Raw genomic sequence first — 24457 nt, forward strand, 5'->3', positions numbered from 1 at the left:
TAAGGTTACTGCACTTGCTGACAAGCAGAAAGTGCTTACGAATGCATTGAATATAATAAGGAAGTAGAGAAGGTAGAAAGAAAAGAATAACATTGCAGTGATTTTAGGTAATGAGAGATGGATGAAAGAAAGAAAAATATCGGAATAAAGAATAAAACGAAGATAGAGAAAATAAGAGTGTAGAATCTAGAAAAAACTTAAAAAGTTTCGAATGAATGCGTTAATGCTGCTTTTTATTCCACTGGGATTTACGGTCTGGGGGATGTCTGGCCTTTGAGAAGCTAACCGGCATCAAAAGCCTCCTGATGGATCTCTCTAAAAGTCTAAATCGTACTTGAAACTCTCTCAAGACTTCTCGTTTTTATTCAAGGTGGAAGAATAACTATTTATTTATTATTCCCACTTACTTTAGTACTTATTTTACGTACGAGTAAAAAAGTATATGGGTTATAATTGATTGAGAAATAATAAAAATTCAAAGAATTGAATAGCGATAAAAGCACAAGGAAACTTGAAACTTTTAGTCAGCAATGTTAATACTGAATTTATCGGACTCAAAAGTGGCACGAACTCAGTCTTGCATTGAGCTTCGACAAGATTAGCTGGACGTTATGGAGATCGCATTTCATTCATTGGTAAGGCGATAATTTTTTCACACTCTCTTTACTACTTTTAATCATTATTATTTTTTATTCAAAATCATTCTATTTTGATTTATTTTTATGGATTCTTATCGTAAAAATTGTTCATTAGTTTCGTATATTGACAACTTGGCTGCTAATATCATCAACATTTGGTGACATTGCTCTTCAACCAGGCTTCGATCAACCGTCACAATTTAGACATTTATCTCCAAATATACAGCCAAATCACTATCAACCCGGTTTTCAACCTTATCAACTCTATCATCAGCCTTATTATGGCCAATTTGGACAAATGCCTTATAATTTTCAATCTATGTCGTCTCTGTCGTGGCCATATCCTTGGATGATGAATTATAGACCATACCAATCATCTGGACAACCTGGAATACTTGGACCATCACCAAGTTTTCCAACTGCTCCAAATCAATTTCAACCACGTGACTTAAATGCTGAATTTCAACGAAATAGAGAACTCCAGCAGAAATTAAGTGCACATATAAGTGGACTTTCTCAAAGCAACTCTGCACAATTACCCCAGCAAGCTATGCCTTCAATCTATCCTAGTCCAAGTGTTCCTCCTTATCCATTTTATCCCAATAACTTACGGATTTACAGATCTCTTCCGATCTTTCAATCTCAAGGCTATCAAATTATTAGACTGCGAGATCTTCAAAATGTGAGTTGAATTTATTTTGTATTAATATCTAAGATAAATGAACAGTAGGTTATAAATAAAGATTAGTAGTGAGGTGTCAATAGTTATTTTTATGCAGGCCCAACAACAAGGTTCCTGGTCTAACCCTGTGGATTCCGGACTCAATTCTGGGCTCAACCAACAAACACATAATTCGCAACATCACGAAATGGCCACGAACTCGACCATAGATTTATCTCAACTTGAATTGACTACTCCAGAATTTAGTAGGTCAACACAGAAAATATTTATAAAAAAATTTCAAGTTCTTGATTAATTTTATTATTTATTATTTTAGGTAAAAAAGTTGATGATGATATTGTAGGATCTCCACTTCAAATATATAAATCACAATCATCACTTAATGAACAGCACCATCCTGTTGAAATGGTGAATATTCCAGATAATTTATACATTTCCAATAACACTAAAACACATGGCAACATAGAAATCATGAAGACAAATCCTCAAAATTTTTCAAAGATTGTTAGTCAAATAAACTCACAATCTTCTGATGAAAATGGAAATTTTTCTCAAGACAGTTCTCAAAAAATTGAAGAAGAAGTCAGTTATGTTGGATATTATACAGATAAGCCTACAAAAGATATTTCAGAAGAAGTAAAATCACAATCGATTCATCAACACTCTACTCATAAGGTAAATGGCAAAGCAATGCATTAAAGTAATCCTTTTATCAAAACTTTGGAAGTAAATTAAGAGAAATGTTCTTTTGTAGGATTATGCAATATCATCTAAAGCTAAAGGCAATGACAGACCTATCACAAACATTCAATATCCTTTCTTCAATGGAAGAATTAATTACAATCAACCACAAGTATTTGAAGTTGGAGTAAGTCCTCATAGTCGTTATGTTCCCCAAATGGATTCAATAAATTTACAGACCTCTAAGATTCCAGCAGAGTCTAATTATCAATCGAAAGCTGCTAACGACTTCTATAATTCTTACAAAAACTATCCTTCACTTAACGTATTGGCACCACCAACATTTCCTTTTACTGCTTATAATCTTGATAATTCATATAACACTGCCACAAATACAGTTAGCAAAGAATCAGCTCCATGGCAATCATCGGGTTTATCAACTACAGGATATGTTCCAAATCGGAATAATTTTGGAACTAATTATTATCAATCGTAAAAGTAATCTAATTATTTTTAGCCTAAGAATATAATTGATTTATATATGATAGAATTAATTACTATTGAGTTTAGTATTTTTTATATTTCTATTAAAATAGTTTATTATTTGTTTTATACTTCATCAATTTATTGTTTATGTTATGTTATTATTGTCATCCACATTCCAATGTGCAAATATTTTCACATAGTGTAATTAAGTTGGTCCATTTCTATGTTTTGTTCGTACTATATTTATTATTGATGATGTAACGTCATTAAAATCCTTATCGAATTCCGTCCACTGGTGATAATTAGAGCAATGAATAATAAATAATCATTTATATAATTTTTTATAATAATTAACTTATTAATAAACATTTCTAGTTGTTTACAACATTTCTAACTCAACTAAAAATAAGAAAAAGTAGTTAGAAACAATTCCATTAAAGAATTGGAAAAATTACGTGCTAAGAATTGATACATCGAAAAAACTTGGTATTTCGGGGTGAAATGAAATGAAATACTAGTGTTAACAACCAGTCAACTGAACTTTGAGAATAATTCGATTGTCAGTAATTTATCTTTGAGATTAAATGAACCGAATAAATCCCTGGGATTAAATAAGACAAGGGACAAATTTGAAGAAGAAAAAAAAGAAAAGGATTGGTTAATGATAAATGATTTTAATTAGTTTAATACTAAAATTACTTCACGTGATAATTTATAGAGCATGGTATGGCCTCCAGGTTACAACAAAATCATTTCAAGATTTTTCAATTTTTGATATTGGAAAAATAAGCAAATAACCTTGCCTGTAGGATATACAGATTCTACGATGCGTATCTTATAAAAATCTCCTCACATTTCCTCAATTCCCCAACAATTTTCTACTCATTTACCGCAGCCTCTAATACTTTGTACGCCTGAGAGAAAAAATTCAATTTATGGAGTAAAAAAAAAGGATTTATGGAAAAAAATTCCCACATGCTATTAAACATTTTCCATAAAATGATACAACTTTTTTCTTGATCGTAGATTCACGAAAGAGATCCATTACATACTTCTAATGGTCCCATTGAAACGTCGCACCTTTGACCCTTGAGGGAAGAAGGCTAGTGAAACACTCGCTATTCGACTCCTAGTTTGCTCAAGCAAATGGGAAACTTCTACCATCTATTTTTATTTTTTAAACATTTTCATGAAACTATGGTATACATTTGTTAACATTTTCTATGGGAACATGTCCACCTATTTTCTAAATAGCTTTTAAAAAACAAGTATTCAACATCAGTAATTAATTAAAATATTCATTAGGAGCAGATGAAGTTTGTGAGTTGTTTGTGATTTAATTAATAAATAAATAGAATCAAAAGAGTAATGAATTCACTAATTAATAAATTCATATAGAAGTATTATTTCCTGGTAATATAATATATTGATTGCAAAAATAATATTTATAAAAAAGGTTTGAAGATGACAATAGACAAATAATATTCCATAAAACTGCCAGACATTCATGTTATATTAAAGCAGTAAATATTTTTTTCGTTCAAAGTTTATGATAGAGATGAGGAAAGCTATGAAAAAAATTGAACAAAGGGTAGACTGTTAAGAAGTACAATTTTTCTTTACCTTAAACCCCAAGGAATTATTCCAGAAAAAAATCCCTGAGAATTGTGAGCCTTTCTTTTTTTTTATTTTTATTTATTACAAGGGAGAAATGATTCATGATTGTCTAAGGATTTTTTTCTCCTTTCTCCTTGCGGACAGTTTAATTTGTCGGATAGTAAACTGGGTGCTACAATGGGTGTCATTAATATTCAACCAAAGTGTACTTCGATTCCTCACATGCTAGAGCAAGCCCAGACATGAAGTATGAGCTGGAGGGTTAGAGATTAAAGAGAGATTAAACACGCTGAAATTTTTCGTTACTATGCATCAACGAGTATTTTATTCTTATATTTCTGCTTTATACTACTCATCACTTCCATTTGAAATACATTATAGAAATATTTGATGAATGAATCTGCGAAAAAGTACACCGGAAATAGAAATTAAAGAAAAAGACATTCCTCAAATAAATTCTATTTTAGTGATGATAATGTGTTTAATGAGGAAATAATACGAACAGACAGGTTTTAATAATAAAGTTGATTATAACGGTGATTTTCATTCATTTTTCTTTACTCCGTCACGGCATCGAACGCTTTTAATTAAAAAAAACACGCATCTTTTTGTCTTAAACATATTATGTTACATCCATTACATTATACACTGACATTTATATAGTTAATAAGTTACAACATTTCAAAAATTAGTTCGAGAAGCTTTTTTAAGTCATTAAGAAAAATTATATCAAATAGAATTAAGTGTTAAGAAGAAAAATATTAAGGACTTTTTTTTATTCTAAGGGCTTTTAAGTTAATTTATTTAATTAAACTGAAAAAATAGTTATCTCATTCTTGTAATTAATTAAACTTTTGTATTTTATATAAATATGTCTAAAGAAACACTTGTGAATAAGAAGATAATGATCAATAAAAGAAATAAAATTATTTGAGAAATTTCATGCAGATAATTTTGTGATTAGAATAGTGTTTAAAAAAATGTTTTTGTCATAAAGAAATACAAAATTGTTAAATAAATAATTTTGGCATTTTTACCGATTCTTATTTCGGAAATTTTTGTGCTTCTTAAATTCCAACATTCACGACCCAAAAAACTAATAAACAAAATTCACTAAATCACCATTAGTCGAGTAGAAAGAAAATAAATGAAATAGCTGGAGTTGATAAAAAAAGAAGATAACTGAACCACAACCGGAAACACGTGCTCAGACCGCACTCACGCGGTATACTGACCGTTCTCTCTTTCTCTTACGTTAACTCTCGTCTTCTGAAAAGCGTCGCGGCGCTGGATGGGCATCGAACCTCCCCAAAATTCGCGTGACGCAACTCGAACTCACGAGGATGATCGATCTTTAAATCTCATCTCTCTATTCACACTGAGTTGATAAAAAGCTCACAATGACTTATTATCTATCATTAGACACACATTTTTCACATTTTTTACGCTTTTCCAGACCTCCTTTGATATCTAATTTATCTTGTTATCATACATTATCTCTAATGTGAGCATGACTTGATTTTAGTTTGAAAAATCTTCAATAAATTATTTTTCGCGTGCCACAACTCCGTATAAATGACAATGACAAAGACCCTGACATTCACCAAGACCTTACGTATGAGATTGCGGTAACGGACTCTCGTTTAGACTCACGTGAGATTTCGAAACGGTTGTGAATCTTTCTAGAAATGCATAAACCATGAGAGTAATGTATTTTTAAAAAATATCTTGTAAAAAAATTTTTTACTTCTTAATAATATATATTTTTTCTTTTATTTAATTAAGTATAAATCATTTTCACGCGACAGAAAATTGATTATGACCTAATTTTACTTATTGAAGTTGTTTGCGAAATTGAGTGAAATTATGCTTTCACATTATCAATAAATATAGATATATTTCTAATTTACTTTTATAGGTATATTATGATCCGTTTAATTTATATTTATCAATAAATAAGTGAATAACATATTTTCTAGTTAATAATAAAAAATGGCTTGAAGAAAACGCTTTTCTAAAAAAAATAATTAATGATAGGGAAAATAAAAAAATTTTATTGATAAAAACTATTTAAATGTTGAAATAGTTTTAGCTAATGTTCAAACTATTTAAATTCATTTAAAATAACTGATTCAACTAAACGGATAACTACTTTCAAGTTTGCACATCTGTCAATGTTTACTAATTCTTGGGTTAAGGAAGACAGAAAATATATATATACAGTAATGGAGAGTGTAAAGTAAGGACTGGTCCAGCAAAGTTGTAACCTGTCCATGAACTTGTTCATCCTCACCATTACATACACTTTGTAAAATCAATTTTTATAACCCTTATAGTTCTATACATTTGCACTTGAAGTGAATAATTACATTAAGTTGTTGTAATAAATTTTCTAAATCATTGATTAATTTATTTAGTCGTCTTTCAAGATAATGAATTTGAATTAAAACCAACAAAATAAGTTGATTGGAAAAAAGGTAAAGGTCTAGAAATTTTCGTTAAAAAAAAAGGTATAGAACGTAAATGGACTATAAAATTGACGAAAAATTAAATCTGGGGCATAGTGAGCTTATATGAGAACCGACACGCTGAGATGTTTTAGCTCCTGGTGCAACGTTCGTTCCGGCCTAGAGGACTTTCGTAATTGACTGTATGTACATCTTCACTTATATTTATCTAGTTTAGATAATAATTTTAATAAATTATTCAAATAACAAATTATTATTATTATTACTATAAATAAATATATTTATTTAAAAAATCCGGTTTTGTTTGAATACTTTGGAATTTTTATTTCTTCATCATCATCTTTAGTTACTGTATTTATAGACTCAACAATCAATCTAAAATAATTAAATGAAAATTAATACACAGAATTACAGTTACTCCAAATTTATACATCCAAATAAATGAAATAATTTGTAAAAAGAACATCTAAAGCATTTTTCAACCATGACAAATTGTATTTTTATCATAAATAATTATAATCAACTATCAATAAATAAATGCACATAATAAAGTCAAGTTTTAAATCGATACATCGATCACCTATTCATTAACCAAACTAATACTTAAGTGAAAAATAAAAAAAAATCTAAATTCCTGTTTTATAAAACACTGATTAAATTGAAAACATGTTGCATTCGATTTGCAATATGATGAAAGAGTAAATGGACTCAAGTAGGCCCATTCCATCATCAATATTACTGATTCTTCCTACACACTATTCATTAATATAATACCATAAGACATACCCTGAAGACGGATTTCTCCGACCTGAAAGTAAGTACCTACAGACAATCTCCATCATGATGATCCAGTGTTTTTCATAACAAACCCGACAAGAATGAATTTTCTTAGTGTCAATTTATGTGACAGACTTTTAGATAAGTTTCTCTTCTTACCTCCCAAGAGTATCCTTTGAGAAATCCTCAACAACTGCAACTTCTGATGACGTTACCACAACCATCCTGATGTAAATTAAATCCCATATCTTATGTTTAAAACCCCTACTTAAATCATTGATTAAATTATATTGATTCTTAAACAATGATTGTTGTTATTAAACTCAAGTTGATGAAGACTTAATAAATCACACAGATGTTGCTTTAGACATTCTTTGCACTTTAAATCTCTTCAGTATAAAAATTCAACAGAAAAAACTTGGAACAATTTTCAAAATTAATTTTCCAATTGACGAAAAAATATTCACTTAATTGTTTGAGCTTTTTAACTGACTTGAATGATTATAAAAATATTTAGTCATGATTTATTGACAAATTGCAATTGCACTCGCGGTCTGGAGTACAAGGAGCTACGAATGAAACTGAGGCTTGAATGTGCAGACACATACGGCGCGTTCACCTTGCAAAACTCAAGAGCTAAGCGGTGAAGTGGTGGAGAAGAGGAGCTTCTTTCTACCTTAGCTTTTTCTTCTTCATCCTGTCTCTTCTATATCTACCCGACATATAAGAGGGATTCACAACGTGCTCGATGTTGCAGTTAAATAAAATAAAAGCCAATAAAATCTACACGACTGCCCATTCCACACAGTACGACATGATTATTCTTACTACTTTATTTATATAACTTGTGTAAAATTATACTATTGCTAGCAATTTCTCCATCTCTATACTCAACTTGAATTCATCAGTCTAACTCGAAATTGTTCGGACTTTCAATTTCCGGGCTACACATGTGCTTGTAATTGAATTTTAATTCAATAAAATTCCTCAATATTGAATTTTTTTCAATTTTCAAAATAAAATTGATGGGAGGTAAAACATATATAACAAAATTTTTTGACTCGAAAAAATGAACCAAGTAATTGAATATGAATTTTTTTTAGAATAGTTTGATTAAGATAGAAATAGAGAGCTTTTTTATTAAAAAGTACTAAAAAAAAATCTAAAGTTAAAAAAAAAGTTTAAACTGCTCAGTTTAAATACGTGAATAAATGGTTTTAAAAAAAGTTTATCTAACGGTAGAAGCATTACACGAAAATTGGATAAAAATTAAAATTAAGTTGAATGAAAATAAATACTTTTAATGAAAAAATTGATTAGAGATTAGACTTGAAAATTAATAAAAAATTCCATAAATGTTAAAAAAAATTGCATATTAAATTTGATAATGAATTATAATTTTCATCATAAAATAATTCTGAAAATGGTTATGAGTTCATTCCAAATGACATCAGCAAATTAGCATCATAAAATTATTAATGATTATGACGGTGAAAATTATTACACGGATAATTATCGAATAAACTCAACAATAATAAATTCATTCATTGAATAAAAGAGCTCTGGACAAGAGAAACAATATTATAGAAGTTTTTTTTTTCTAATAAAAATAAAGTTGATTGAATGTTTAATTAAACTAGAAAGACAGAAATTTATAGCAACATCAAAAGCGTGCATCAGATGATCGATCTCAGAAAATAAACAAATAAAAACGAAACCAAGGGACGATGTTACAGTGGATAGGAGACTCTGAGCGTTGGCAATTAAAAGGTCGTTAATCTCCTTCACGGATGGTGGACGCCCGCGTGGACTCGGTCCTTCCTTTACTTCATTCTCCCCTCAAATACTTCGGCAACCTTTCATAATATGATTCGCGTTATAAAAGTCACAGTCTAAATGCGATGTAACACTCTAGTGTTTATTTAAATATGTACTACCATCATCATCATCATTTTTATATACAAACGCTTTCGTATCAACTTATCGGAATTTTTTAAAATTATTCAATTAGTATAACTGAGATTACAGTAAAAAGCTCATGAAAAAAAAAGTATGCTAAAAAGGAAGATTAAAATATGTTTTTGTTGATTATCATCTTTAAAAAGCCATTTCTGTCTGATAAAATTTTTATTAATTAATTTATTAATTATTCAAATTTTAATTTCTATAGTAAAAGTAGAGATAATTAATTTCTGTTTGTAAAAGTTAATTGAATTAAATAATTTACATTAATAATAAATTTCTTGTATTAATACCACATTAAAAATATTAAATTAATAATCAAATTTATAATCAACATTTTGTAAAAAAAAACTTTGTCATCAAATGATTTGATAAGCAATAATAGTATTTAGACGAAGACAGAATTAAATAGAGCCTTTAATTAATTAGAAAAGATCAAGTGTTATATATTATTTGAGATAAAGAGAAGAATTAATGGTAACTGTGCACAAATGAGACATTTAATTACCAACAAAATAAGAGGAGGAAGAAGAAGATGAAGAAGTCTTAGACTCAAATTTACTCATGTGCTACATGCCAACGATGTGAGACCAAATGTAACTCTTCTGCTATAAATTTAATATGAGATATAACTGGATACATTTGAAGAATTTTAATGCAGCTTGTCAGCTAACATTTTATGGGAATAATAGAGACTAACTCATCTTAGAGTCGCAAAAGTGATATTATATTTAGAGTTTTCTAGCAATATTTAATAATGATAAAAAAGAGAATGTGTAATCAAGTAACCTGAGCTTAAAAGCTACCCATCATCATCACAACTTGCTTACATAATCAAAAGATAACCAGTTAAAGACATAATTTAAACTTATTCTAGTCAGATATAAACTTAGCTGATGCGTGGTGATAGTTTTTTTTCATAAATAAAATATTTAAGAAAATTTAATGAGTAAAAATATTGTAAAAATTCATTAATGAGTACTTAATATTGAAGAATAAATTTTTGATGAGCTATTAAACAGCATAGCAATTAGATTCAATGAATAATCGAGTCAATAAATGATGATTATTGTCAGCAATAATCATCAAATAAAATAAATTGTAAGTTCATACTCACTGAGAGTGAGTTCGAATTTCGAGCGTGAAAAAAGTAACGGTATGAAGATGATCATTCGACCGAAAACAGGTTCTTTTACTTGTCTACCGTTTTGGAGTAATTTAAGATGAAATGAAGATCAAGTAGTCGATGAACAACAGCCGGCTCCATCTGTCTCGCCAGTCTGATGCATCTACACTTGTATCATTACATTGCATTCAGTGCTCTATATTTACTTTGAATAGGGATGAAATGGCAGGTCAAATGAAGACCTCGAAAACGGATGATGTTATTATATATTTATGATGCTTTCATGTAGCAGATTGTAATTCTTTTGTAAGCAAAATTTAAATTAGCATAATATTTACTTCTTTATGGAATTTAATGGTATGTTTTACACATGTTATGCAGAAAACCAGTTTAGTACTGTACTGAGTGGTCCAAAGTTAACTGAAAGACAACGGAGAAGACGATACTAGTTGGATGATAATTTTTTTTGCTGATCAACCGGTCTTATTCTGTACCACACAAAAACTCAGACTATGTGACTAAAGACTTGCAATATTGAATTATTAATCATGAAACTTGATCGTGTGTAGAATATTTGTTCAGTTAAATAACGGTATGACATTCTTTCATGTCCTATGATTGTTTTTTTTTCATTTGTTTTCTTATGGAAAATTAATAATCATCAATTGATAATAAATCCAATTATAATCAATTAACATTCATACAAATTGATGAAATAATTTTCAATTTATCTTCGTTTTAGATTAATCAACGAACAATTTAATACACATTGTTCAATTTTTTTATTATAAAACTAATTTATACTTTATAACAATTGCATCAATTTATGTAAGATGATCAGATCAAAAGAAAAGCGTGATTACCCTTAATTCATCACAGAAAAATGGTTGATTTATCATTAGAGTATTTGTTGATAAAAGAAAGTATAATTGAAGAATATTTTAACGAAAACAACAATTATTTTTAGAATCATGAATAAAAGCTTGAGCCAATTGACTTCATTATCAAAACTAATTCAATTACTGTTAATAGAAATGCAAAGAATTGTGCTAAAATAAAAATAAAAAGCTGTTTCAAACTCAAAGAAAATTCACTAATAATCAAAAATTATTTCAATGTCAAAATTTTTTAAATTTATTGATTATTTGTGTCAATAATCAAGTTTTCTAAACCATGATTGATGCTGTAGTTTTTAATAAATATTATCAAAACACGATAGATGAAAGTCCAATGAAAGTACTCTCTAAATAAAAAATGTTATTATGGATTAAAAATAAAATAGTATGTGGGAAATCTCGTCGTAAGATATTTATATAGGAAAAAAATTAACCCTGGATGGTTGAGCATAAAGTTGAGGTTATTTTTTGAGTGAATATGTCTATAAGGAAATATTTGTAGATGAAAATTCGAAGATACACTCAAAATAAACTCAATTAGGGGAAGAATAGGAGTTAATGAAGTGAAATAAATGATAACAATAAATAGATGACAGGAGGGTTGTAAAACTCATAAGTGTATGGCGGTTAGGATTATTTAGATGAGCTACAGAATCAAACGATAATGAGATGCTTGAATAAAAAAGCATTTACTGACAGTTTAGTAGTATTGTAAACATGATAATGATGTAACATTTGTTAAACACTACGTAAATAAAGAGTACTTACCGCTGATTGAAGAAAAAAAACGTCAAGTTCGAAACACACACAACCACACACGCTTTGCCTGGAAGTTTACAAAAAAATCACTGGAGCACTGCAGTCGCCGTTTTGCTGCGCCACCTTTTATTGCGGGAAAGTACTATTTAGTTAAAAAATGTTTTCATGAAAAATATTGGTTTTCAAAATTAAAATTCTTCTATTAAACTAAAAATTCTCTCATGGATAAGGAAGACTTAAATAAATATTTTTATTTCTAAATAAATAAAGTGTGTATAAAATAATCAAAACCATTTTTTTTATAATTTATAAATTCAATTATTTAATCATTGAAACAACATAAGCGGTGAATCGAAAAATTACAAATAAAATATTGCATTCATTTAAATATATGAATTAATTACATTCTAATACATTACTTACAAATAAATAATCGTTTAATTTATTTTTTTAATGATGGTTGCAATATAACTCACTGACAGGACAATAAACCTTTCAGTGTCAAATTATATTTAGGACGACAATAAGAACTTAATAAGTTGTTATTTGTCAATCTTGCTAATATCCTTAAAAAAAGATTATAGCAGCTTTTCTAATGCAGTACGATGTTTTATGATAATAACAATCATAAACAATAATTCGATTAAGCGTTTTATAAGTTCTTATAATTTATATGAAAAAGTATGAAAAAAAATTCATATAACTAAATGCTAAAAGATTCTCCCATTCTCTTGCATTTGTGTGGCTTGAAAGTCTTGAAAAGTATAATCACATTCATAAATTATATATAATAAATCTAATCAGCTTTTATGGCCATAGTTAAACTTGCGTAATTCATTTGTTGAACAAATGGTCTTTCATTATTATACCATAATCAATAAACCGTAATTAGTTTATTTCAATAATAATTATACATACAGACATAATACAATTATTCTTTTTTCTCATTTTAAAGAAAAACTGCATTTTTTTGGTTTTTCTTTTTGTTAAAAAACGGTAATTTATACACAGACACTGAGATATCTCATTATTGATATTATTAATAATAATTTTTATATAAATAATTAATCATTACACTCACTCAATTCATCCTACTGTCATTAAAAAATGACGTAACTACCATTTAAATTCATTCTCAATTTGAAACTTCAAACAAAAATACACTCATGGTCATTGCTAACACTCAATCTTAATCTATAACTTAGATTAATTCTTTTTATTTAATTTCTATGCATTTATCAGTAATATCATAACGCATCTCAATTCTATCGCAATGCTTTGTTCATTATCGCAATGGTCACAGTAAAATCTTTGAGTTGTTTTCAAATTTTATGTATTTTGTAGAATAAAAATTGTCTCTGGTAGAAATTCCTCTTCAAAAGGTGTGTGCGTTCCGACAAATTCCACAGCCCAGAGCGAATTCTTCACCAGTGGGTGGATGTTTCACGTGTAAAGGACACTCTTCACCTTCCAATTGTTTCGCTCGTGGTCCTGAAAATATTAAAAAATTAAATTTATGAACATAATAAAAAACAATAATAATATGTAAAATTTATTCATGAATGAATTTGAATGAATATAAGAAATACAAATCACCTGCAGGACATGAAGGAAGTTCATTCTTTGGTATATTGGTAACTCTTTGAAAGTCGTCGTGGCAGGGGTTACAGAAGTGAGTAGTACCAAAGCAGAAAAAGACTGCTGTCGAGCAACAGTATCGACATTTATACTCGAGAAAGTCAGTTCCATGTTTGGGACACATCTGAGCCCTTGCCACGTCGCTGCAAGCACCACAGACCAACTCAGTGGGATCAAATGATTCTCCACCAAGTTGGACGTCACATCGCGCTTCACCACCATAGTAGGCCTTTTGGCATTTATAACAAACGTAATATGCATAACGGTCCATCGCATATGCAGCTGGGTCTTTGTAATAACGACCACCTGGTGTGATAACAGCTTCAGCCCTGATGAAACAAAAAAAAATATTCATAAAATAACTGTTTTAGCATATTGTAGTAATGCAAATAAATATGATTTGAAAAAATCAGTTATAATAAAATGACAACTCACTTGTGTAAACCTTCATATTCCAACCGCATCAAAGCTTTTCTCTTTACATCAGCATACAGATCTTGAATACTCATCAAATGTTCTTCCAAAGTCGAATGCTCCATCGGAACCTTGCAAATTGGACACAAGGAAAAGCCAAAAGTAATTCTAGGCCCAACCCATCTCTTTGACAATACATTTCTACAGCAATGAAGGTGGAACACATGTCCACATTGTAGCTGAATTGCTGGAGCACATGATAATGCTTCAGTAAAACAAATCATACACATGTCATCAGCGTCCTGTTTTAAATCATTTCCTGGCGCGCATCTGTGTAGACAAGGCAAGCATGTCTTTTCACTCCTTACTCCTCCACAGATATGTCCACAGTTGTGAATTTTACTGCAGGCATTTTTAGCATGTTCTTGACAATCATGATCTGAACAAACATTTCCAATAGCTAGGAGCCCCGTGTTATCAGTAGTTCCGCAGAATCTGCAGACTCCGGATGTACCAACAGTTGGTTTTCTCGTTGCACCATCGCGGAATTCTACTAGAGCTTTCAAAGTTTGACTATCAGCGAGTAGAAGCACCCAGAAAAGTTTTGTTCGTCCACAGCCTTCATGAAGGTCTACTCTGATTGCTTCTTCTTCCTCTTTACAGACCTGTCTAACATGAACTCTTGTTCTTCGATGAAGATGTAATACACGATCACAATCAGCGCATAAATTACCGCAGACATTGCACTGAATTATTGCAGTTGTTTCATCGTCATCATGATTACTACAGGTAGGTCTCGGTGGAGGTGGTTGTCCATCCATTGTATTCCACTGTCCAGATGATAACCTTTCCACATGGTCAGAATCAAGAACACATAGAGAAGCTAATGCTAACCATAATGTAGAAGTTTTAAGACACTCAGTAGGCTCTCGACGTTTCTCATCTAATCTGGTGAGATTAAGAATGTTCTCAGCTATCGCAGCTTTCGTTACTGCAGCCCAAGTTTCCGATAATTTTCCAGAACCCATGTCTTTTAATAGCTGAATAATTACTTCAGCTAGTTTTTTATTCATATGACCTTTTAGACACCATCTTGAACCAGCAAAATTTTTTGGGTCGATACTCACTCCCAACGAAACTGTTTGAAGAGCTTTTCCGTTACTTTCTTTTCCTTTTATCTTAACTTGGACTACCAGAGTCTTAGCTATACAGCTTAAAAATACGTCTAAAATTCCTATGGCATTTTCATTGAAACTAGATAATTGGGAGTAACCGTTTGCTGTTGCTACAATACTGAAATCCGATGGGGGTAATTTTTCAAGGCCAAGTACGTTTGCTAAGTTTTCTGGTTTTATTTCTGGTAAAATTCTCCTGAGAAGTGAAGTTACTTGACGTTGAACTCGAGCTGATCCTGTGTGTAGAAGACTTAGAATGTCTTTAATTAAGCCGTACTGAGAAGAAAGATAATTCCTACCAACTGAACTGCCACTTAAGGCTAAAACCATTGACAGCATTTCGAAGCAATAAGTATCTGAAGCCTTCGGAAGATCACTAGAGTCACTTAGCACACTATTTGCGGGTGTTGGTGACAATAGAGAAGCTTCCCATTCCTCTCGTAGTCGTATTGTTTCTTTTCTAATTGCTTGAACTATGTGAGCACAAACTTGCTTTTGTAAATGCGATAATTTACTTCTACTAAATAAAATTCCAACCATGTGCTCTCTGAGGTCATTACTATCTTCGAGTTCATTATTACTCGTTTCGGCGCTCTCTCTTTGTAACTGCTGCTGTGCTTTCTCTCCTTGGATTAACTTTCCAAAAACTTGCGACGTGATTAAACGGAAAACTTTCAAAGTTTCTGCTTCACAGTTCTTCTTCTGAATTGTCGCAGTACTCAGCTGCTTCCCAATCTTCAAAGACTCGCCTTCGATTTCACCAAGTATGCGAATCTGACGAACTCGAAGTGAATTGTCAGGTCCTTTGAATTCTAAACCAATAATTATATGCCTACTATCAATGACTGGACAATTAACCCAACCTGCTGACCGATTTTCAATTTCTACTGTTCTTAGTTTCACCATTTCATCAACATTTACACCAGATTGAAAAGTAACACTTGATACTTTATGAGTTAAATCACGACAATTGTCGATATGAACATAAATCATTCTTGGAAATGATCGAGCTCCACAAACAATAACAATTGTCTTCGTTTTATTCCGGTCTTCATCACCAGACTCCCAGAAAGTTTCTGTTGAACTATCTGTCAAGTGTCCAATCATAGCTTGTCTACTAGACGCTTTAATTTCAATACCAGGAGTTAAATCTTTCAAAGCTTCAATACTAGTTGTAATTTGTTGTGAATATGTAGATTGATGACTTTCATGCATGCTCATTGTAACGTCTTCTTCTTCTTCCGAACGAGATAATATTTTACTAATATTACTGAACACATGACTTCGATGAAGAAACATGTGATCCGCTGAAGTAAATTTAATTCCCCAGCACTGAACGGCTGCTTGCTGTAGTGGAGAACCAGGTGGTGGTAAGAGCATTAAATCAGCGATAGTTTGAAGAAGAGTATGAAAAGCCGACGGAAGAGGATTAATAGCCTCTCCAGCAATCGTTAAATCACTCAAAGGATGTTCATATAAACCACTCATATCAAGATCTTCTTTTCGATCTCGGATATCTTCATCTCCAGCTACAGTTTCGACAGTTACTGGAGTCAAAAAAGCCATAAACCACCAAAGAAGATCATGAAGGCCTAAAGGTTGAGTTACACTCCTTAAAAGCCAATTAAAGGCTTGCATTGCATAAACTCTGCAAGCTGCTCTTCTCAAAGCTTGTCTCATAGCTAACTGAAGATGTTGAAGATTATGTTGTTGTAGCACGAAAAGCATTACTGGTCTTGTTAAAATTTCTATACGATCATTGGAACAAAGTTCATCCTGATTTGAAGAAACAATAGCAGATTGATCCATAGATGGTACTAATTTTTGAAGAGCTGCTGAAGGATAACAAAGAAGTGATGATCCAGCTTCGGAATTCATTTCACTACTACTGTTATTTCTTTTTCTCATCATTACTACTCTTCCATCATTACTATTCTTTGCCCAGGGTGCAGTTGACATGGATACAGATCTGTGAAAGGTACTAACTCCTCTTATTTTCCCTCCATCTCCATCACTATCACTCATATGACATTCGGATAACGGTCTTCCGTTGGTGGCATTAAATTTATTGCCATTAAAATAACTCTGCTGACCATTCTGACGTCTTAGAGTTTCTTCATAGTATCTTTCTTCATGGCTTTGGGAATAATGAACACCCAGCGCTTGTAGACATTGAAAAGGTCCAGTTGGTGGAAATGGTCCTATCGTTTCTGGCGGACTATTATTCTCTGCCACTGATGATAGTGTTTGTGATGGCCTTCTCTGTTGTTTAGGAATACTTACTCCAGCAGCACTAGATAAATCTAGTAAAAACATTGCATTATTTTTTATTGTTATATGAGAATCATTACCATTAGGACTATTAATAGGAGATAGTAAAGGTTTAACTCCTCTTCTTCTGGAAACACTGCCAACGATTTTTCTATTACTACTTTTGAACCGCAATGTTTTTAAGTAATTATCTCTGCATGCATCACACATTAAATACCAACAGGTACCACCAAAATCGCTATCTCCACAATTTCCAGCCCATCCCGAGCAATAATTTCCGACGTTATTGTAGCCCATACCTCCAGAATGCCATCCACAGCCTGGATGAATCATTTTCATGTGGTAAATAATTGGATGTGGAAACATTTGGCCACAAAGCTCACACATTGTCTCCAATTCTTTAGTAGTTTCTGTCGATGTGAGTTTACTTACTAGTCTATTAAATTCCTTTTTTCTTCTGTGCACTCTTTTATCATTTTCTTTATCACTAGTCTTTTCATCTTTATCTTTAACGTCTATTGAATCATTAATTTCTTCAACTTCTTTCTCAAAGTTTGACTTTTTGGGTGTTTTCAACAAGTGGAAGTGGGAAATAGGACTGGGAAGAATAGTCTGTTGTTCAATCGCTTGAAGACAATTGCTACTTACTTCTTCCCACAAGAATACCAAACTTTTTAATGCAGGTGGGAGGATTGCAACTGTATGAGTTTCTGGTAAAGACATAAGTTTTCCATTTATCTCCTCTTTTATTGAAGAATCCTGCTTTTTACGATTTCGATTTGCATTGGCTCCTGCCGCTGATCTCGTCAAAGCTTCCAAAGTGCTAGGTTGAATATGTAAATAATTACCAGCATTTGTTACTTCTACTGAATGTCTTTGGCGTGCTCGTTGTTCTCTCGTCATTTCCTCTTTCTGTTTATCATTGGAATGAACCATAGGTTGTCTCGTGACTACCAAAGCACCATTTTTAGGAAGATTTGGATGGAATTTCAAGAAGCTAGCACATGCCATAGCATCGTGAACAATGCCTTCATGCCACAAAAATGCAGCAAAAACTGCCCGCAAACATTCAGCAACAGATGGACTGATAGCTTCTTTCACTTTTTCTTTAGACAGATTCGATGTTCTTGAAGGACTTAATGTTTGAGTATTTGCTGGTGATATTGCACGTTTAGTTCGAATTTTTACAGCTTTTGTATGATTTCTACGAGTTACTTTTGGAGATTGTCTATCGTCTTTTGTCCCTGAGGAGCCAATACTAAAATGTCCTTTCATTGCTGTTGTCATGCTTTCAGGACTAGTTTGGGTTTGAACAGCAGATAACTTTTTCGGAGTGTCGAGAAGTTCTTCTCGGTCTCTTCGTGGTGTTTCTGGTGGACTAGTTATGCTGCCTTCTGACCGCATCTGTAGACTACTACAGCTGGGGCTTGGTGATATATCTCGAGTGTTTGCTGTACTACTGATACCACTCGGTGATTGAGATGGGTCGCGTGTTAAGCTACTAACTAAGGCACTTGTGTCACTTTGAGTTGATCCTCGTCGATGAGATGTTCCGCTATCCATCATTGCTCCTGAAACTTTATAATATTAAAACATTAATTTATTTCTTTTTTCTACGAGATAATTGATTATTAATTTTTAAATTATTTCAATTATTAAATACTTTTAAACACGTAAAATGTTTAAATAGCTATTTTTTAAATTTTTTATGTAATGAAAATATTCATCATTCATTCATTATTTTTTTCCGTAAGTCAATGTTTAATATTTTTAAAAGTGAATAATTGAATGAAGTGAATAAATTTTTTAATTTTTTTTTATACTGAATTTAAAAAAAACGGATAAAATTTGATGTTTTTTAAGGAAAAAGGAAGGAAACTAACGTGCAAATTAAGAACATTAAATTATTAATTATACACTTTATAAGGGATGAACATGAGTATGATAAGGGATGTTCTGTGGTAATTAAACGATAATAGATCATGCGGTTGGTCTAGATACAAGAGGATCTAATAATCATTATTCATGATGCTCTTAGGCATGTATGTGTACATTGTGTATAATAGAGTATGATGAAAGCCACGGGTTCAATAAATTGTCAAGTATTAATTCCTATTTGTGATCTTACCTAAAGGGGAGAGGCCGACGCTTCGGGGAGAGCCGTAATGCAGAGGACTGCTGCAAGCACTCTCTCCCCCTTCAATCAAACTTCTCCCACCTAATAAGATTTTATTAAATGTTGGAGTTTAAAATGTAATGTATGATCTTTTTATAATCTAATATTCTCTCATCTCTTTTGATACATTCCAAGTAAAGATAAATATTTACATATTGTGTAAGAGTAAGAGAAATGACTTTTAGTGCTTGAAATTCTTCATCTATTAATCATGCAAACCAATTATTGTGTTTCGATACATAAAAATATCACAATTTTTCAATATTATTTATAAGTACAAATTAATCATGTTTTTTAATATAAATGATACTAAGGAATGAATGATAATGAATGTTTATTGAAAATTGATTATATGAAAATTGGAGGTTTAGATGTATCGAAAAAACGAAAAAAAACATTATAATTTAAGGCAGCAAATTAAGTACCTGGAACGTTAGCGACAGGAGGAAAGAGACAATTACCAGAACCAATTGGTTGACGGCTGGGTCCAGCTAAGATCAACATTAACGTTTGCAGTTATAAAGAAAACACTACATATTATATTATTATATTATTCTAAGCAACTGATTTTTGTTAGTTATATTATATCTAATAAAATTATTCAGCAATAAAATATTAATAAGATTTGTACAAAAACTGAAAGAAATTATTAGAAACAAGCGAAGAATAAGAAAAATTAAAAGAATGAATTTAATTATTATACAAATGGAAGTCGTGGAGAGGATTGTGAATGGTAAAAATAAAAGTGTTTTTACGTACCAGGTATAGGAACTGGACTAGAAGATCTGCTGTGAAATCTTGGAGACCCACCTTGGGGATTTTTAGGTGATGAACTTCGCGATAATCTTCTAGGAGTCTCTGGTGGTGTAACACCATTCCCATTTGCTCTGCTTTCACCAATTGCTTTTACTAACTCCTTCACCGATACACCAACGAACTCCGTAAAATCTCTAAAATATTTAATGTTGATATTTGTAATTACAGCAGTCTATTTTTCACAATTACTTTATCGGAAAAGTTATCTCTTTCACAGACAACTGCTTAATTAACTGAGATTATTTTCTTACCTGCCAACCGTCTTTCTATCATTTTTGTCATCACCCTTTAACCATTTCTGAAGAACACTAAATTTACTTCCACCTTCTTTTTCATTTTCTTTCACGCTCTCTTTCAAATGGGTTCTCGTATACTTTGGCGACACTTCACTTTTCTCGGAAACTATTCTCTCACTCCCTAGAAAGTGAAAAAAAAATTGCTAATTATATAAAGTTTACATGGAATTCTCAGATTAAATTATTTTTTAATAAAACAGAAATACTTACGCGGTGAACCTTGATTGAAAGACTTGAAAACAAATGGGTTTGTACTTTCATATTGATCACTGGTTCCGCTACCAATTCCAGCAGAAAAATTGGGAGTTGTAAAAACAAATCCTTCACGACTACCCGAAGGAGTAGAAAATTCAAAAGCTTTTCCAGGTGATTTAATATTTTCTACAGCGTAAGGAGTTCGTTTTTCTGGTGGTTCAATTTCGACATCATGATTTACTTTCATGCGAGTTACTCCATTCTTATCAATTGCTAAAGACCAGGCTTCTCCATCACTATAGCAATATTCTGCAGCAGATTCATCACTAATCCGGACCCAAGTACCATCTGAGTTAACCCACTAGAATTACCCATCAAATTGATTAATAATAATTAAAATTATTAAACAGTTTCCTATAAAGGAATTTAATATAACTTACATATTCTTCAATAGTAACTATATCTCCAAGAGCAAGCATTCCAACAGTAGCAGCTTTTAAACTTGGTCTACTTCTTATATTATGGCACGAGGCTCCAGTTTTAGTTACTACCATCGTTCTTTCTCCTTTAACTGCAGTCCAACCCCAATCTCCAAACGCAGTCGTTGGTTTCTTTTTTCTGGAACAATTGAAAAACTTTTTTTAGTACTATCACCATGTTTATATGGATTTAATCACTCTAGATAAATAAGTTAATTAAAATAATTCTACTAAAAAGAAATAAGTTGAATTTATTTATTACTCGTCATTTCCTTCAATTCGCCGTCTTAAAGGTATTTCTTTACTTCCAGATTCTATAGGCTTCGTGTCATCTAGAGGAATTAATAATTTTTTTCCTAGATGTTGATTAAATCCTAAACACCAAGCTTCTGAAGGATTTGTACTGCAATAATTTTTGATTGTTTCTGAATTTAATCTCAACCAAACTCCATCGTCATTGTGAACCTAGAAAGTTGAAAGAAATTCAATATAATTACCTCTTTCAATTCATGAGTTATTGATTTAAATGTAATATAATAATAGTACCTCTTCAATAAATGTAATAGTTCCATTGTTTGGTACAATTCCAATCTCTTCACTCTGTAGTGAAGGATGTGATCGGATTCTTAACCCTGCACTATCTTTTCCAATGAATCTTCTATGTCGGTTTTGATGATGTTGTGGTTTTTTCAAAATGTTCGACATTGACGAATGCATTCCTTGGGGAAGTTCTGTTATCTCGACTTTATAATTCTACAATAAAGAAAAGTTATTTTGAAATAAATCAAATTATTTTTAAATAATCAATCAAGCTATTGATTTATTTATAGAATTAACTGATTAACCTATCACAATATATATTATTTTCTATAAGGGTGATGAGTTTTCTTACATTTTCTATGCTGTATCCATCAATCGTAATCATCAAAGAGTACCAACCAACAGAAGAAGGTGTCCAGGTTGCACTATAACTGCCATCACCGTTAGGCCTGACTAACATACTTTCACTTGATCGCTTAACGATAGGAGACATAAATCTTAACTCTTCAAAAGAGTAATTTTGATAAGGATGCATTATTGTTATAGCATAAAAGCACATTTTATTATTAACTGTAACTTCATAAGGAATATCTAAAGGAGGAGGAGGATGACCACCAAAAGTCATTGGGTCAGATTGAGATATTCTTCGTATTTTTCTTCCCTGATCTCCATCAGATATATCTTTCTTCTCAATTGGTACCGCTTTAACTTCAATCTAGAATAGAAAATAAATCAAAATTACAGGTCCATTTGTTCTTTAATTATTTTAATAACTAATGTGTCTATTATGAGATTGTTTGAAGACTGAATTCATTACTTTAAAAGCAAGTGATTTAGTGCATGCAAGCATAGGAATATAATTTAAAAAATCGTTCAGCAATTTATTTAATTAGTGATGATGTTAGAAGGTTATTAAAGATTTAAACAAAATAAATGAATTCTCATTTTTCAAGAAAAACTCATCTTTCACCTTTAGCCCAGGAGCATGAACCACTTCTCCATACTGATCTCTCGTGAGAATAGTTACGATTGCAGGCCAGCCGCATTTCATATCTTCTTTAGCATAAATTGCTTCGCATTTAGATGGATCGACAAAGCTTTCTGGTTGAAGCCATCGTGCAAATCTTCCTCCGCTCGTTCCAGCCGAGCAAACAACAAAATCCCTGAGGAACAGCCTCTCATTCGAATGACAACTGTAAAAATATTTATATACAATGAAATACGTTATTATATAAATACTTATTCATGTCATAGCATTGTTAACATTTAATTAACTTTGTTATCGAGTTGTAACGACTAAGATGGAGTTTTGAACTGTACAGAGTCATTGGCCTGATCAAAACGATCAGGTATCTAGGCTTAAGTTATGTGCAGGAAAAAGATGAGCAGTCTGTTAAAAACAAGTTCTCCAAGCTTCTCAATACCCTTAATTGGTACTTACTGAGATCTTGGTGAACTCAGTTTATGATTGTAGAGAACTTCCTTTCTTACAAGAAAACAATCATTTTGCTGTCAGTAATAGCCTTACATGTTAGCAGGGGTACGCTCGACTATTAGTTTAATTTTAGTTTATGAATACAGATAATTGTTTGAAGATTATGAAGGTACAAAGATTCATTATCGACTGATGTATAAAAATTTTAAATTGAAAGCATGAAAAAAATTTTTCAATTAGAAAAATGAATAATAATTATTGTAATTTTTATAATTGATTAGTAATTGTATATGTTAAGGTACCATATGCTGAATGTAGAAGCAAAATTATCAAATATCCGGTCATTATTAATTGGAAATAAAATTATCTATCAAGTTTATTATAGGGGCTTGTGGTTTTAATTACATATAAATATGAAAATAATGTGTGGACAGCATGAAAATCGATCAATTAAATTATTGATGATAGTACAAGTATAATTTTGAAAATTGAAAAATGTGGCCAAGATCTGCTTTTACGAAAAAATTGAATAAAAAGGTTGAAAGTTTAGAGATCATTCTATGAATTGATCTAGTTCTTGAAAATAAATGAATTCCAAGTTTGAAAACTTTTAAATCTTGAGATTTTGAACATGTAGTTGATTTTACTTTCATGAAAATTATAATTCAAGTAGCTTTCTAGCTGCTATACTTAACATAAAACCAGATAAATCCGTTATATCATAAAAATCTTTGAAAAAGTTAAGTTTCAAGTACAGAAAATATTTTATTTAATAATCCAATAAAATTCAAAGTGATCCTTAGGTCTAAGTAGTAGCGACAAAGGCTACAAATAATTATGTAGTGATTTTATCAATCCTAGGAGTTGGTCAAGGTTGACTTGTGGATCCAAGAGCGAAGGCGACACTCAAGCTAGATCGCATGGTAGGTA

The 24457-nt window shown here is 31.2% G+C and overlaps 3 protein-coding genes across 7 annotated transcripts in view; 1 reads left to right on the forward strand and 2 right to left on the reverse strand.

Moving 5' to 3' along the window:
- Positions 1 to 12154, reverse strand: part of LOC118066630 (WD repeat-containing protein 47) — a 38547-nt gene extending 26393 nt beyond the window's left edge. Inside the window, exon 1 of one of the 2 annotated variants that reach the window (XM_035082811.1) lies at positions 7509 to 7907. In XM_035082811.1, coding sequence (XP_034938702.1) covers positions 7509 to 7573 — 65 coding nt within the window. In that variant the 5' untranslated portion in view covers positions 7574 to 7907. Of the gene's footprint in view, positions 1 to 7508; positions 7908 to 12101 lie in introns of those variants that run through there. The other variant, XM_035082812.1, reaches the window with a different exon arrangement.
- On the forward strand, positions 393 to 2824 carry LOC118066631 (uncharacterized). The gene is made up of 5 exons (XM_035082817.1): positions 393 to 635; positions 754 to 1320; positions 1418 to 1565; positions 1637 to 1995; positions 2075 to 2824. The coding sequence occupies exons 1-5, from the start codon at positions 612 to 614 to the stop codon at positions 2495 to 2497; spliced, it is 1521 nt and encodes a 506-aa protein (XP_034938708.1). The 5' UTR covers positions 393 to 611; the 3' UTR covers positions 2498 to 2824.
- A 301-nt stretch (positions 12155 to 12455) lies between the features above and the next one.
- LOC118066596 (E3 ubiquitin-protein ligase MYCBP2-like) lies at positions 12456 to 23281 on the reverse strand. 4 transcript variants are annotated; one of them, XM_035082717.1, is made up of 13 exons: positions 23063 to 23281; positions 22445 to 22807; positions 22099 to 22305; positions 21815 to 22017; positions 21514 to 21691; positions 21089 to 21434; positions 20834 to 20999; positions 20526 to 20716; positions 20192 to 20257; positions 19719 to 19808; positions 14166 to 19167; positions 13689 to 14059; positions 12456 to 13583 (listed from the first exon to the last, which is right to left on the reverse strand). In XM_035082717.1, exons 1-13 carry the CDS (start codon positions 23141 to 23143, stop codon positions 13468 to 13470), a joined length of 7380 nt encoding a protein of 2459 aa, XP_034938608.1. In that variant the 5' UTR covers positions 23144 to 23281; the 3' UTR covers positions 12456 to 13467. The 4 variants fall into 4 exon arrangements, with proteins under 4 accessions (XP_034938608.1, XP_034938609.1, XP_034938611.1 ...); XM_035082718.1 differs by lacking the exon at positions 19719 to 19808; XM_035082720.1 differs by lacking the exons at positions 19719 to 19808; positions 20192 to 20257 and having other exon boundaries at positions 20577 to 20716.
- Positions 23282 to 24457: the final 1176 nt, after the last annotated feature.

This window comes from Chelonus insularis, unplaced genomic scaffold, assembly GCF_013357705.1.
Source record: "Chelonus insularis isolate UGA/USDA-ARS -01 unplaced genomic scaffold, ASM1335770v1 contig_351_pilon, whole genome shotgun sequence".
NCBI classification, from domain to species: Eukaryota; Metazoa; Arthropoda; class Insecta; order Hymenoptera; family Braconidae; genus Chelonus; species Chelonus insularis.

Bases quoted from the DNA above. Each gene is read 5' to 3' on its own strand.
- LOC118066631 (XM_035082817.1), top strand. From the start codon at position 612: ATGGAGATCGCATTTCATTCATTG. The intron at 1,566-1,636 runs GTAGGTCAACAC...TTATTATTTTAG, and splicing joins ATTGACTACTCCAGAATTTA to GTAAAAAAGTTGATGATGAT. The intron at 1,996-2,074 runs GTAAATGGCAAA...GTTCTTTTGTAG, and splicing joins ATCAACACTCTACTCATAAG to GATTATGCAATATCATCTAA.
- LOC118066596 (XM_035082717.1), bottom strand. From the start codon at position 23,143: ATGAAATGCGGCTGGCCTGCAATCGTAACTATTCTCACGAGAGATCAG. The intron at 22,808-23,062 runs GTGAAAGATGAG...TTTCTATTCTAG, and splicing joins TTCATGCTCCTGGGCTAAAG to ATTGAAGTTAAAGCGGTACC. The intron at 20,258-20,525 runs GTACGTAAAAAC...TGTTGATCTTAG, and splicing joins TAGTCCAGTTCCTATACCTG to CTGGACCCAGCCGTCAACCA.